This window comes from Lepisosteus platostomus, chromosome 7, assembly GCF_059453375.1.
Source record: "Lepisosteus platostomus isolate fLepPlt1 chromosome 7, fLepPlt1.hap1, whole genome shotgun sequence".
Classification (NCBI taxonomy): Eukaryota; Metazoa; Chordata; class Actinopteri; order Semionotiformes; family Lepisosteidae; genus Lepisosteus; species Lepisosteus platostomus.
In genome coordinates, this window is record NC_142617.1 from 63,668,183 (window position 1) to 63,684,451 (window position 16,269).

The 16,269-nt window shown below is 40.2% G+C and overlaps 1 protein-coding gene across 2 annotated transcripts in view; it reads right to left on the minus strand.

Annotated features, from left to right (window-relative positions):
* trip4 (thyroid hormone receptor interactor 4) overlaps positions 1-16,269 on the minus strand; it is a 38,128-nt gene that overhangs the window by 6,047 nt on the left and 15,812 nt on the right. For both annotated transcript variants that reach the window (XM_088641732.1, XM_088641731.1), the window contains exon 12: positions 12,089-12,191. In XM_088641732.1, coding sequence (XP_088497858.1) covers positions 12,089-12,191 — 103 coding nt within the window. The remainder of the gene's footprint in view (positions 1-12,088; positions 12,192-16,269) is intronic.

Genomic DNA, 16,269 nt, shown 5'->3' on the forward strand with positions numbered 1-16,269 from the left:
ACATATGTATTTTTGTATATTTATTTCATTTTCATCATTTTACGAGAGTTCCATAAATGACAGCGACCTCTTTGCTTTTTAAGTACATAAGCAGTTCTCTTTCTCTTTCAAACCTTTATTTCACATGAAGCTAAAAAAATACAGAGGTAAAGGTACAGAATACCACTGGCATGTTCTTCTGTTACTGTAGAATGACTGAGCTCTCAGGGGTTATGCAATTTTAAAATACTTGTCATTGAGATTTCAGATTAGATTTCCACTGCTCCAGCATGACAACACCAAACAGCACACACAATCAGTGTTAACAGATCGTGTGGTCTGGTCAGCTGTTCAGTCTCCACTTTTCTTTCAAAATGAAGCACACGCTTGAAGAGAGATCATCACCACACAGCACAGAGCACAGAATAAATTGAAGCTGCTCCAATATGCTGCATTAGGCGAGCGGGAATTTGCATATTTGTGCAGTTACAGAGGGAGAGAGATGTGTCAGAACTGGCAGCTAGCTGAATATTTGAAAACACTCTGACGGTGCTGCAGGCACTTTTACATCTTGTGATGCACAGACTGGCGACAAGTTGAAGGTCAGGAGATGCGGGTCCTGGGGCTTTCCTTTGGATGGGCGCATGGCACAGATTAACGGTCAGCTGCAGATGGCTGCCTGTGGGGACGATCAGAGATAAATCTGCTCTACTGCAGCCACCTGCGTGTGCAGTCGAGGGGTGGGGCTCACAGGGGTGAACGTGCACGCTTGTATTCTGCCACACTGGAACCGTTGGCGAAACAGAGCTGGCTGGATAACAATGCTGTGGTGTAAGCACCCATCCCTACTACTTTCCCCAGATAATGAGTGTTTTAAGCAACATTTTGGAATTGTCCAATTTAAAATGTAAGCAAGAGCTAAGAGAAGCTCTCTGCTTGGCTACTACCAAGCAGAGAATTTCAAATTCCACTTCAAACAATGTCATTATGCTCTGTCCCTGAGGGAAGTAAAACTGTCAATTCTTATTTCTGCCAGGGCAAATCTGTTCCTTGAACTGTGGGTTTCAAACTCCCTAAAGTTTTCCTTTTTCTGAGGGCAAGGTTTTCTGCATACCTTCTCTTTGCAAGTGCAGATTTGAATATTTTATTTTGAAGGAAAGGAGCTGTGATGGGCTGGGGAGTCTGCTTTTTCCCCCCTGTTTTAGTAAGTCAGTTTTAGTAAGGGTGCATTTTAGGCAACTAAACATCTGAGAATCTTACTTAAAAACTAGAAAACTGAACCAGACCACCAAATAAAAAAACTCAAAACTGAATGGTTTAATCGTTTCCCAGAAACCGATCTCAGAAAGTTCTTACCATCTGATAAAATGGTACCACATCCGTAAGATGGTCAGCTCCACAGTGCTGTCTGAGAGTAAACAGCTACTACCTCCTCAGACAGGAAGTGGTTAACAATCTGCTGAAGAAGAAAAACTCCTTCACATGCCAGAGGGAGACTGACATTGATCTGAGAGTTCAGCTCCATTCGTCTGCCTGACAGAGGTAACTGGATTGTTAATAAAAATGGAAATTGAAACACACTCTCCCACACAGCCTCTGACCACAGGCTGGCCCTGCTCAGAGTCAGCCAGAGCCACTGACATTTACTAACAGGCAAACTCAGGACACAGGCAACCTACAGCCAGTTACACATTCTGCTGTCAATTTCCAGATGTCAAGGAAAAGAAATGGATAGCTAACAATGTCAGAAGGAGGTTGGTGTGGGCGCGTGTTTCTACTGATAAATGAATGGCTGTCACATTATGGATTAAAACACTTGAAAGTGCTAACAATTCAATTCTTTGCTGTGACTCACTGTTTGTCTTAATACGCAGCTATGCAGTGCTTTGGAATATTGCTCCTTACTCCACAAGTAAAGCTTGCAGCACTGATACGTTTAAACTGCACACAGGTAAAAAACTATTAAATGTCAGACTCAACATTAGTAAAGAAATGTTATCATGCAAAACGTCAAGAGACGTTATGAAATATGAATATGAAAACAATACCTCATATATGTCTTAGTGTTTTTTAGTATAGTATGTAATATATACACAATGCACATTTACCACATGTAAGTATACTAAACCAGACTACCACCAGCTCACTGTATTGTATATAATTTTAAACATGAATTTTTGTCTACTAATATCCAATATAATTTGTGCTGTCTTAATGACATTTATATATAATAATGAATTATATATAAATGTTCCAGAACTTCAAATCATGTTTGCAGACTTCAGATATTGGCACTCTGTATTACAAAAAAGACTGTTCATTAATTCAGTAATTGTTTTATTTATTTTTTTACTTTGATACCTCTTTCAGGGCTACTGACCACTCGGTCTCCTGTTTAGAGGTGATAGGTAAAGATTAAAATTAAATCTTTTAAAAGTTAAAATACAAAGTGCCACTGCTTAATTAATGTCTGCAAATGTACAAATCCTTACATTGCTTATGAACTCAACTCCAACTCTCCTGTTACTGTTGCCAATTGTAAGGTTAGAATCTCAAATGTAAGCACTGAATCCACTAAATCAATCATTTCTGAAAGGTACTCAATGCTGAATCAGTTATCTACCCTAGCGTCTACCTCCTGAGCAACAATGGAATCTAACAATAAGCCATCAAGTCAAACTAATTTTCATTCCTGTTGCTCAGAAATTGTCTGGCCAGCTATGTGCCCTTTTTAAAGAATGCTGTGTCATTAAAAAACGTCTATGCCATAGTTAAGTGACAGCAAACCTAAGGGATAAGCTCTTTTTTCCGTGGAGAAAAGCTAAAGGCCTCAAAGGTACTTTTCTAGAACTGCCAAATATTTGTTCCCAGTTTATTGCCACATCAGTCTTAATACCCAAATTCCAAACAGCCAGAGCATTTCTGCCTACACCCAGGATGTCTGTGAACCTGGTCATCAGGCCTGCTCAGGCAGGTTCCTAACCACATGGACATGTAAACTGGACAGCAGTCAGATTTCCTACTGGTAATACCCAGCCTTCCATATTCCAAACTGGCAAAAGTGGGCACTTTTGCCAGCTAAACTAACAATCTCCTGCCCAGCTGCACCTCAGCCAGTCTTGGCATCACTCTCAAAAGGCAATTCCAGCCAGCGACAGTGAGTGGGACTGAAAGGCCGCCTGCGGGCTAAAGGAATCATGAATCGAGTTCTGAAGCCAACCAGCCTGAGTCACCCTGACGCAGTGCACAGACAGCAGGTGAGCCAGGCGTAAACGAACCCCCCCGGTAACCAAAAGACAAACAAACCACTACAGCCAGAACTCTCATACAGGTTCAGCTGCAGTTTAGGCTATGCGGTTCCCAAATGGTACGAACAGACGTAAATGAAGCAGGCTCAGGTTGATAAAACCAGACATAACACCAGTCACAACTAGTGGTGAGAAGATGTCACTATGGATGACGAAAGAAAAGACCAAGTCATAAAAAAATGCTCTGACCTTTTTTAAAGATTGTAACTGCATTTCAGCTCAAGGTATGCATGATCCGAACCAGAAGTCATCTAATATGTAACTGGGAGGCCGTAATTCAGTTATTTCACCCCAAAAGCAGAAAAACACAATTATACATCAAATTATTTTTTCTCCTAATTCCTCAGTGACTCAAAACAATACTAGGAAGAAAACAATGTGGAAGTCATTTTAACCACCACCACTTAGATAGAAAAGAGTATCTTGGAATGAAAATAACACTTTGTCAGCAGCAGGCAGTCCCTAGAAACTACTGAGAACAAAGGAGTGTGTGATGATATAACCCCAGGCAGCTCCCTAGCATTCTTCCTATTCCAGCAATGTAGCCCCCTACAGCTCTGAATGGAGTAAAGTGACGACAAATGGAGTCAAGAAAGAGGGATTTATTAAATCCTCAAGACATTTATTGCTTATGTATTAAGCTTATTTCTGGAAAACAAGTTTGTTACTCAGAATTTGGAGTGCTTTAGTCCAAATGATTCTCTCCAGTGTAGATTCTGGGCAAAATTAAAATGATGTTTTGAGTACCCATCCCTTTCCAAATTCCTGACTTATTCTACCAAAGGAAACACGGCACTTTTGCAATGGGACCTCCTGCACGCCAACCCTGACGCAATCTGGCTTAACAAAGAACGAGTCTCCCTGACCAGGAAATGGCAACACTAGCCAGAGGTGGACAAAGAGACACAGAGCAAACGCTGAAGAGTAAGGAATTTCAAATGCCATGATTCTGAAAACAAAACAATGACAAAACTAGAAATTCAACTAAAAGCATATGGAAAGGAGCATAGCTCTCTCCATCAATTTCTCTCCAAATACAGTCTCGGTTTGCAAAGGTAGCTGTGCCCTAGAAGTCCCGATGGCCAGGGAAATATCAAGCCTGACTCCATTATCTTCAGATTTATCTATCTACAACTCCACCTGTGTCCCTCATCTGCATCACCATCAGAATAGCAATACCACCCTGCAAATAAATGGCTTTTCTATTAATGTCATGCATTGCTGGAGGAAGTGAAAGAAACACTGAATGCTGTTTGCGCCCACAAAAAGCAACTGCTCTGGATGATTTGGCTGGGGCTCTTCACTGAGCAGAGATCATCTCTTTTCTCTTTCGCCCTCCTACCGATCTGCTAAATATGTCAATAGATCAAGACAAACAGCTGCAGGCAAGGGAAGACGGAGACGTTATTCCTGAGCCTTAATCAGCTGCTGTCATGATTCCACCTCCTGTGTCAGGCATGATGGCCGTTAGTGTCCCAGCTCTCCGGGAGTGAGCTCTGCCTGTTAGAGAATTACCCTAATGTTGAGGCTTGATCCTGGTCATCTTGCCAGAGGTGCAAACACAGACACACAAACGTGTTTTTTTTTCCCTCTGGTGAAACCATCCAGGTTATGAAAGCTGCAATTCTTTAATTGGAAGGCAATCGCAAAAATCCTACCCCATATCACTGAACACAGCACAATGTTCATAAAAAGGGGATTCCAATTCAGGTATTTCAATTTTCTTTTTAGTAATCAATCCTAAATAACAATTTAAAACTCTGCATTCATGTAAAGTATCCTGTTGATGCTTCAAAGCGAAATACCTTGTAGATCTACAAGGCACTGATTGAATGAGACAAAAATAAATGAATGGAACACTCCACACAGTTCAGTACGCTGCAGCGTAGTTATTTTATAGTAGGAATAATGATCCTTATTACAATGAACAACAACAATCTGATGTTTGTGAAGAAATTAAGGAGCCCAGCAAAGAGCGGAGTAGGAGGCTGACTTCCTACAAACCTTTGCTTCCTGCTGTTTATAAGCAGCTACATTTTCCATTATGTGCCCTGTATGCGCTGTGCTTGTAACACTGCTTTAGTTCAACCCTAAGTTCTAGTGTCCATTTCTGCAGTTACTAGCCAAGTCATAGCACCTATCCACTACGCTAAAAAAAATCACGAGAATCATGAGAATTTTATTAACACGTCTCCTGCAAAATGCAAATATGGTTGAGAACGTGAAACACTGCAGCAGATAACGTCAAACAATCAAGGTGTCAGGGTGGTAATGAAAAGTGAAAAACTAAACAGCACAATATAGCAAATTTTACAAATTAGGTGATATCTCGTGTATAAGAAATTCAATGCTTCAAGGGAAAAACATTTTTATTAAGAAGCCTGGAATTGCTCTTAGCTCAAAATGAAAATTTTAAAAAGATGTGACAGTACTTTCTCAATCTAAACAAAACCTACTGTAATTTGCAATATTAGCCTGTCAAAAACAAAAAATTAAAAACAACAGCTCTGCCCTGTGATTGTTTAAGGCAGATGCATTAAAAGCGTGTTCTTTTCTGGCAGGGAATTTCCCCAAGTTATCTCCCCAATCACACAAGTGCGAGGGCCAGCCAGAGACCTGGCTGTTGCTCCAGTACAGCTCTACTGGCGAGCTCACAGAGACTGGAGCATAATAATGGACAGAGCAAGACAACTGAGGTCTTCGTAAAAAACACAGTGGGGGTAACTTCTTTCCAGCCACGAGCTTCTGGGATTTTGCATTAGTTTGTTAACAGTCCAAATTATTTTCCCATACTTGAGTCATTTAAAAATAAGTCATATGGCTTATTCAAAGCAAAATGCAAAGTATGTAGTGATGATCGCTTGACATGACGCATATTAAATTTAGCATGTGAAAGATTTCAATCCTGAAAAGAAAGATCCTCACAACACTGCTTTTTCAACTGCGACATAGAGCCACGAAAGCTCATTTTTGGCGAAAGTGGCTGAATATCTCAGTGTGTGAAACCTTTACAAAAAATAACCGCCATCACAAGCATGCAGTGGATTGAGTTATCATTAAAGTACAATATTGAAAACGGTTGCAGAACATTTCTCCAGGAACAACAGTTAAACACAAATCAGAGAACACAACAGAGAACAGGAGGCACTTTTTTGTCAAAGTGGTGTGGGGCCTGGAATAAATTATGCAGGAGTCAGTACCAAGGCTTTCCTTAAAACGCAGCAGGATGAGATCATCAGATCAATTATCTACAAAGAATCAAAAATGCCCGATGAGCTTTCTCTCCTTTCTAACCTTCCACTTGTTTTGATTACATGAATGGAAGAAGAATTGTTGTGGTTGGCTTGTGTTAAGTTCAATTAAAATTCTGTTGCTTAATTGATTTTAAAAGCACTGCTGTTTCTTCAGCCCTGTAGTGCCTCCACAATTCTCAGCTGCTGCTAAGCTTTTGTTAAGTAACTGCTTAAGTGACAACATCTGCTATAAGGCGATTCTGAAGACTTGTGTGGAGGAATCAAATTAGTGTCGCACAAGGCCATTGAGGATATATTAGAAGAATTGATATGTGTACCACTTATCCACTTCCCCACATTCAGCTCCACTGTTCGGCTTGTCAGAACTTGCGGTTTTCTTTTATCGCTTTATTAGCATAAAAAATAGACACCAGAAAAGTGACAACACCAGGGAATCACGCAGAACAAATACATTACATAACAGGTAAGAAAGGAAATAAGAGAAATATGCAGAGGATATAAACTCTTCCTTTACATTTCCAGTGAATTATCATTCCCCAAGGACATACCCTGCTAAACAGAAACACAGCTTGAAAGGCAAGGTGAGCTAGGAGTCCTGTACATTGCTGCTAAGAGCACTGATCACAGCTAAGTGCATATTACTGTTGATAATAGACTTGTACAACCCCTGGGTGGCTGAATGGAATAGACAGTGAGTCCTACAGAGCAGGAGCTTTAAGAAGGACAAGCAAGGATTACTGTAACTGAATAACTGCATTCTGATCAAGCAAGATCAAGAATCAGTCTTGAACTATATCAGGTGCTGTTAGGTGAAAAGATGGATCTTTAAAAAAGACTTATCAGAAGGCATGCAGCAATTCCCAAATTGCATCAAATCCCATTAAATTGTATGATATGTTTTAAAAGAAATAAACCAAAATACCTCAGACAGGGTTACCGTCAGTTCTAATTTCTTTAATCAGCTCACTTCATGTTACCACTTTTTTACTTGCAATGAAAATCACACTTTGGTTATAATGAAAATCCTAGTGCAAACACTGTCGAGTTAGGAGATACCTTCTCTTACACATAGAAGCAAGGTAAATTCAAATACTCACTTTTTGTATCTCTTCAGGATGCAACAATTTTAGTCATAATAGAAATGGAATGACTGAGACCAGGCCAAGGATGCAGGTATGACTATACTCCTGTGTGTGCAGCTATTCATAAGCCATGAATGAACCTCACTTAACACGATTCCAGAAATATTCTTCATTAGCCAGTCACAAATCACAGAGTTGTGTCAATAAAAATCTTTTACATGCACTGAATTACCTCTTCATTTGGATTCCAACTCTTTCATCTGAGATTCTCCCTTAAGACTCTGTCTCACAGAATCAGTATCAAATTAGAATACAAACGTACCCATCCTTGCCTATTATTCCTCAGACAGGTGAGATTTTGAGAAAAAACAGAAACGGCACTCGCGCAGCTTCTATCCTGAGCCTGAAGGACCGCAGGGTATTGGCTCATGACAGGAGACCAAGCCCGTGACCTCTATGCACAAGTGGCAAGGATCTTATGTCAGCACTTTGCAAGGAGCTGGCAAGGGTACTCTTGCATTGCGTTAATTATGAAAAATGCTGCACAGCACTGCTGAACAAGGCTGAGTCACAGCCATCACAGCCTGACAGCAGCTTGGCAGAGACATGACAATCTGACATTACAGCACTGAAGTTATCTGACCTGAGAAAACAGGTAAATCTTCATCTGCTCAGCAGAGGGTTTTGTTTTGGCCTATTTCGAACTGGTTGTGGCAGCGGTGTGTTAGGATTAACCACGGGTCCAAACAGACATCTTCATAATCGCTTCGTCAGACATGGTCACAGCTCGTTGGGTAAACACGACGACAGAAAATGACAGCTCACAAATGACAGGTCATGTTTTGGCAACAAACACAGAATGGTGGCCCACCTCTCAAACTGCCCTGACTGATATCACTGCACAGTGCCTCCAAACCAGGCCTCACTGGTTCTCCACTCTGGGTCACCGAGGCTGCTGCAAGGAATCATTGGACCTGAACGATTCCTTTTCAGCTCAATGTGCGATAGTATTCAATTTTCCACTAAATTCTCATCTAATGCCATTTTCTCCCGGCACAAATGGGCTGTGACAGTACTTGGCTCTCACCACAACATGATGTTTTTTGTTCAATTTTTCAGACACTCTGACACTAGCAAGACATCGCAGCAGCCTGGCATAATCGCTGAAGACAGCATCCGGCAGATCACAACCAACAATCAAACTCTTAAGAGCATTCACTTAGTAATAATAATAATAATAATAATAATAATAATAATAATAATAATAATAATAATAATAATAATAATAATAATAATAATAATAAGGTATTCACTTACCTTCTCCTCATCAAAGGAGATTTTTGGACTAAATACAAGCAACATGTTTTTCTTTTTCTTGAAAAATGCTCACACTGCTTATCTGAAACCCTGGAAATCCTTTGGTTTATTTTTTATGTCACTCCTATTTCATAGGTCAATTTTTCCGACACTTTGACAGTAGCAAGACATTAATCTATCAAGAGCATTTCTTTCCATTTGAGCCTTTTATTTAACATTGATAAACAGATGCACAGAAACAAAGATAAACACATTTATTTTTATAAATGTCCAAACTAGCGCCACAAAACATCTCCACACATCACAAACCAGAATCACTGGAAACTGATATAGGTCCCAAGGTCTCAAGTCCAGATAAAACACCAACAGACAAAGGAGAGTATCTGGTAGTCTTTTTTAGGGACAATGCTGACTAAAACACAAGTGAAAACCAGTGTATATGGCTAGTTTAAGCTTTCCACCAAACCTTAACATACTCACTGTATGTACAATCAAATGTATCTGTAATTAGATTACATTTTTATAATTTTATATCTTCTTGCAAAGTCTCAGAGCCAACAGCACACTCTAGATCAGTTCTATGGTTGGTTGACTGATTCCTGACTCCACATTAACAGCTCTGTCTGCTCCATGCTCCCCATTAGCTGAGTGACAGATCTGAAATAAACAAGTTCCACCGTTCCTCAGCCCTCCTCACATCTACTGTGCAAAAACGACCCTCCTGCAGCTGGGCTCAATGGACCTGAAACACTATTTCTGTTCTGTATCCTCCAGAGCATAAAATGTCCCTTCGCACTCAGAGTTTGCAAACAGACTTGGAAATGTATGAATACTAAATGAAGCACGTGAATAAATAACCTCTTTTCCAACTGAAGAAAGAGATTAAACAATAAAAAACAGATGCTGGTAAATTGTGTTTCCCTGTTTTCTTATTCCTAAAATGCAGCCCGTCAGGAACAATGAGGTAAGGTGACTGCATACAAGATCCTAAACTCTCTCAAAGTTTTTTTTTTAAAGAATTCAGTGTTAGAGTAGATATCAAGTGATCTCATTAACAAGATGCTTCCTACAATTTTATTTATATTGCATATGTTTTTTCTTGTACTGACAAATAAAATACAATATTATTCCCACATGGCACAAAAGCTGGCAAAATATTCATTAAAAAAATACCTGTACAATCATATCGATACAAAGTCCAAAGACATTGTATCCCATAGCAGATCTAAAATTGCTGCACACAGTTTGGAAGCGTTATGGTTGTTTAGAAGCTGGGTTTACTGTACACTCATACACAAGCTGTGTGAAAACAGATCCAAAAATCCAACACCTTTTTTAACACCTTAATTATTCATACTGCAAACTGTGATGTCATCCAAGATCAGTATTTGACTGTTTTAGCAATAAAATACTGTTTTTTTACCTCACTTGATCATTTCCACAACATGATTCCAGGTTAAGGAAAACAAAATTCCTTCACAAACCCTCTGGAGTAGATTATGAAAACCGAGAAACGTAAATCCAATGCTAACGCAGGGGCTGCAGTCATGGATACTCATCGTTAAATGGTACAGGCGACCTTGACTCTGTGCTCCAAGACAGATGAATAAAGGGGATATGAAGGCCGATCAGATGGCGGTGCTCGATGGGCTTTGATTAGTTGGAATTTAATTACAGTATTAGAGTCCAGACCCAATGCAATTCTACATGCCACAGATTGTACAGACTGGGAGCACAATAATGATCAGCCTGGATCAGGGAGTGGATGCATGTACTGTATTACGCGTGCAAGTAACTGGAGCTGGGGACATGTCCTTCCTACGTCATGTAATTGTTTAAATGCGTGCTGTGGGCTGTAATGAGCTAATCTCCCTTTTTGTTCTTGTATCAAGTGTGTAAACTGAAGAATAAAGTTTGCCTGTGTTTAATGCAGTACCCTATGCGGTAAAGAACAACCAGTATTAAACAGATAATGAGAAAACGGAAGAAAAAAGCTGCAGGGCAGTGGTTTTAAAGCAAGAGCGCTACAGCAAGCACAACAGGCATTTGAATAGGCCTGCTCTTACAATCCCCCTGCCTGTGGCACAGAGAGCTCCTTTCTTTCCCGGGAAGAAGCTAGCATGACTAGGAGATCAGGAGATCGTAGGGCTTGTGAGTGGCTCTTCCACTGAAAACAGGACATGCTCCTCCATCACAAGGGAAATTGGTGGTGAAATTAATTAATTTGTGGCGGCATCCTCATCCCTACAGCAGCTGTGGAGATGCAAGGATAGGGGCGGAAAAGAGGAAGCCGGTGTTTCTTCTGCTTGCGGAGCAATGTTAAATCTTTCAGTTTAATATGAGTCCTAAGATGCCATGAGGGTCCAGCCTACTATTTTACATTTAAAACACTGAGGCCATTAAGTGCAGAGACATACTATGGTAAAAGGAATTATTCATTATGTGCCATTAGTCTACACTGACGTTTTCTAAAAATATCTAGAGAGCTCTGAAAAGTACTGTGCATTGGCTCACGTGCATGTCTGCTTTGAAACTGCAGGGCCAGCAGAACCCATCTGCTATATTACCCAGGGCTCTTGTTTTACATCAGCGAGGACACGCGCTACTCAGTTATGTTCAAAGGCACTGCACAGGTCCACACATGGATGCCAAAAGGGAGAAAAGGAAAGCTAACTTTCAAAGAAAAGGAATCTTGCTTGTGAACAGAAAGAAAAATTCAAGTGATGTCAGTTTCAGGTCATCTGTTCACCTTTGTCTCCTAATTGGTTTGGAAACATTTTGATCCTGAGAAGCATGGTTTGCGTATTAAGCAGACAAGAAGTGGCAGGTTCTAAAAAATAGAAATAACCTGCACTATAGCTGAAAATGTTTAAGGCAAAATGCTCAGCACAGATCTATGCCGCTTTATAATTAAATAATGAAAACAGCAGAGGAAAGATGTGAAGAACAGTATCAATATCCTGAAAGAGCAGACACACAAAGCACACAAATCAGAGGTGACAGGATGTCAGCGCTGAAGCTCCCTCAGACACTAGTCAATAAAAGCATGCTTTCACAAGCACATCTGTGTGCGAAAAAAAAAAAAGACGGTGACAGCTCAGCAAGGTTCAGGCAGCTTTAATCACTACATGAAAGAGGCAGGACTTACAGATCTTGTGCTTCCCTTTCATGGGGAATTTCACCAGGAGTTCCTGGGGGTTGGAACAGATGAAGACAAACGGAGAGCCAGACTCTTCACACGTATCTGGAAACTGCGAGGAAAGGAGGAGAAAACAGTTAAGAGGGTGGCATTTTCACACTTAGGAAGGAGGTAGAGTACACAAATCCAGGGAGACTCTCACAACACACCCGGAGTCAAAAAGCCCCAGGCTGTTTTTAACAGAGGGAGAGCAGAGTGAGCTGTGGATGGGCTGCCCTTTTTGTTGCAAAACTGCAGTCTTGTTCAATCTTTCTGTAGGTGAGCTTTGACACTAACTCCTCAATCCACAATTCCACAATCAGATACATTTATGATTACATCTCTCGGAACCACCTTGGGGCTTTCAGTGACAAAATACACACAGCACTTGTGCACATTTGGAGGTTTAAAGCAGAAGGCTCCAGAAAAACACTAAATATAACGTGGTATTGAGCTACTTAGACACAAGTCCATTTTAAAAACGACCACTGTGCGCGGTTATCAGGAGAAATGTACACTCTTCAAAGCAAGATTCTGTAATACTTAAAGGGGAACTAAAGTTCCAATTTCTCAAACTGGTTATTAAATCTTGGTAACAAAATAAATTCATTGACATTATAGAAAAATGTGACAAATTACAAATTAAGCACAAAATCGTGAACTTTGTAAAAGTACTGTAAGTCGAGTTCCCATGAATTACGACATGATGAAGCCCTTCCTGCTCACTAGTCACGGTAATGACTAATGCAATGCGATGTATAAGAAAATAAGTACAGGTTGTACATCAGACATTTCACCACTGAAATTTCCAATGTGATAAACACGCAGACTTAATAAGTAGTATCTGCCAGCAAAGCCATCTTGAAATCGAAAGCAATATTTATACGAGTTTGTTTAAAATGTCATACCGCCGCAACACGTTATGGTAAGTTTTGTTGCCTCATTCTGAATCGAAGAATAATGGGCTGCGTATTTATTCTATGCTATACTAAATAGGTTTTACAAGTTACTGCACACATTTGACCTTTATTGTGGTTTGAAATGCACTCATCAATACAGATTCTTTCTAACCCAGAAATATAAATATAGTGTTGCAGTTCCGCTTTAATATTCGTGGCATGTTGAATTTATAGATTAAATTTTCTTCCAAGCAAGACCTACAGAAAACTTAGTTAAGTCGACCTTTTTCCTTTTGGATATGACTTAACTTTTAAATAGAAACAAATCCTAGAAATTGCTGTAGTGAGCTGTGTAATTTAATAATTTCAATTATTGTAATAAATGATTGGAGTGCTATGTTTTTATGTTTTCTATGTGGATTACTACTAGTATACACAACTATTCTTATAGAAAAATACCTGAACACCTGAAAACATTAGGAAGTGCACAGAAGAAGGTTAATATTTCAAACATTAAACTCTTTGAGTGAGACACGGTGAGGCACAGATGAAAAATATGTTTCTGCTGTGCCAAAAGGCTTTTCAAGAACACCATCCTTTGTTCCTTGCCTCCATTTTGACAAAAATCACGACAAGTCTTTCAAAAACCAGTTATTTCCACATTTAACAGTTACAAATAAATAACAAGGACAACAGCAGAGAATTGTTTAGAATGGGATAAGCTAGTGAGAAAAGGATTGAACACAGAAGCTTACAGGATCCTGCGTCAGGTCAAACAGATCCAAAACGAAGTAAGAATATAAATTAGGCCGACCATGAATAAATTTCTTGATTGATACGAGGTTCCTTATTAAACAGCACACTATAAGCGCTTAGCTTATCTATTACTTAAACCTGAGTACTGTGGTATCTTCTCAGGAGGGCAATAACTCAGTCCAAGAGGTTTAAAGGCTGAAACTAAGAGAATGACCCTTGATGTACAAGCATTCACCTCCCCTTGCATCAAAGACTTTTCCAGTTCATCCAAACCACTCCGACACGCCAGTGTCCATTTGCTAATGAATTTCTAAAGCTGCTGAATCCTATCTGACAACCCCCGCTCTTCCAAAGTAATTGTTTCCATATTGCGGAAATCAACTTGGAGCTCTGCTTCATCTGCCCAGTCCTCATGACAAAGATTCAAACACTAAAAGAAGGAATTGCAACAGACGATATTCCAATAAGATGATCAGAACATCAATGTCCTTTTTGTTTCAAATGGTACAGGAAGAATATAAACTGGAAAAGTTTTCCACCATTATAAATAATTCATAATTAATTAGTTCAAACAGATCTTAAAATGTTGTGTACAAATGAATTCCTGATGTAACTGCTGTTCACCATCAGTGAAACATAAGTAAATTCAATGTTCAAATCTTTTGGGACAAACAGCTCATGTAAACTGCCAAAGCACCTGAACGAATGTGGGCCCAGGACCACAGAGAGCACTGTAATTAGTATCTCTCGAAAACCGGTCCTGCTCTTTACAGGAAGGCACTGTAATGACTCGTGCACACACCTGAAGTGTTCAGAATGAAGGGACTTCCTTTTGAGTCTGCTCAGATCCGTGATCCATGATGTAATGAACCATTCTCCATTCACATTTACAAGACTTTAAAGGAAGAGCCATCTCACTGGTTTATTAGTTCTCAGTATTTATTTTCTATGAAACAGTATCTGCTTGCTGAGATTGGCTCCAGCCCCCTAGCAACCCTGTATTGGATAAACCGGGTAGAAAATGGATGGATCCAAGAAGTGGCTTATCTGTTTCCAGATAAAGTGATTGACAGTGTATTTCATTGGACACCTCTTCTTCCCTGGAAGGACTTAAAAAAATTAGCAGTCTACTTTGTAAATAAAATTTGAATTATGTGTGAGCTCATTTAAACTAGTAGGGTGTGAAATAGAGGAAAAAAATACCATTCCTCGAACACTCGTGCTCAAAATATCCTGACAAGAACCCAGCTCACACAAATGCTAAAGGATGCTCTGTATTCCAATCGTCCGTAAACGCTGCCTAGAAAATAATGGCACCATTCTTTTCAATTTGCTGGGATATTGCCAGAATGACAAGGCAATCGCTCCTGTAATATGAAATCCACCACTTCCATATTAGGAGAGGTGCGCCAGAATATTACAAGGTAGGAGTCAGAGAGCATCTAAGTCCTTCTGACAAAAGCACTCCTGGCATTAGCACTTGAACAGGGCTGGAGCCCAGCGCCCACACCATCTGCATGCAGCACAGTCCAGCCACCTATTTACTCCTCGCTGCACTTGTGCTTTTCAGCTGCTGTCGCCAATTAAGAGGAAGAGACAAGCAATCTCCCGAGCCGCGCTCGAGCGGTAATAGGGGTGCACAGCGGCTGGCCTGCTTGGCTGCACTCAATCTCGGCGTAATAAGAGGGATTCATTGGCAAGCCTCCTGGATCAGAGGGCTGGCTCTGGAGTGGGCCCTCGGAAAAAGAGGGCCTCTGTGTGCTCCACAGCGGGGAGACTGGGCTGGAAAACGAAAACACAGGGCTGCAAATACCCTCTGCTGGGAAAACAAGAAAGGAATGTCTTTCTTCATTCTTGTTTTGAAGAGTGGGGTATTTGGCAGTCACAGCGAGCCACAAGGTTAATAACATCAATTTCTCCTTCATTCTGTCTGAGGTCACTGTGGACACCATGAGCTAAAGAATTAAACTATATGTGCAGCACACACAGTGCTATTAAACCCTAAGCGAGGCTGGTTTTCTTTTTCACTTCTTAAGCAAAAGTTGTATTTATTCATTTCAAGAAATGAATTTATCAACACCTCTGTGCAGGCTTTTAAAATGTGGTCCAAGTTCTTACACATAACCTCAATTACCCCTAAAAAGTCCATAGGAAAACCTTAAGACCTCTGACCTTTATTGCTAAACAGCAACTGGGACCTTTAGTCAAATGATCTGTTACTGATTTCCTGCTTTTAGATTGCCACCCAGTACCCAAGTATGCACCAAAGTACTTCTCAAAGTCTCTAAACTCTTCACTTCCTTTTCACATGCTGGAAATCTAGGAGATCGGTTAATTTAGGGCTCTTGGAGGGTTGAAGGAATAATGATCAGCAGCAGACAGAGAGAGCGATAATAATGTTTAGCCTTGCTGTTCGCACACCCTTTACCTCCAGTATCAATGGAGAGCTACTGTTTAGTATGTATAAACTGCAAAACTGGACATTTACTTATGCTG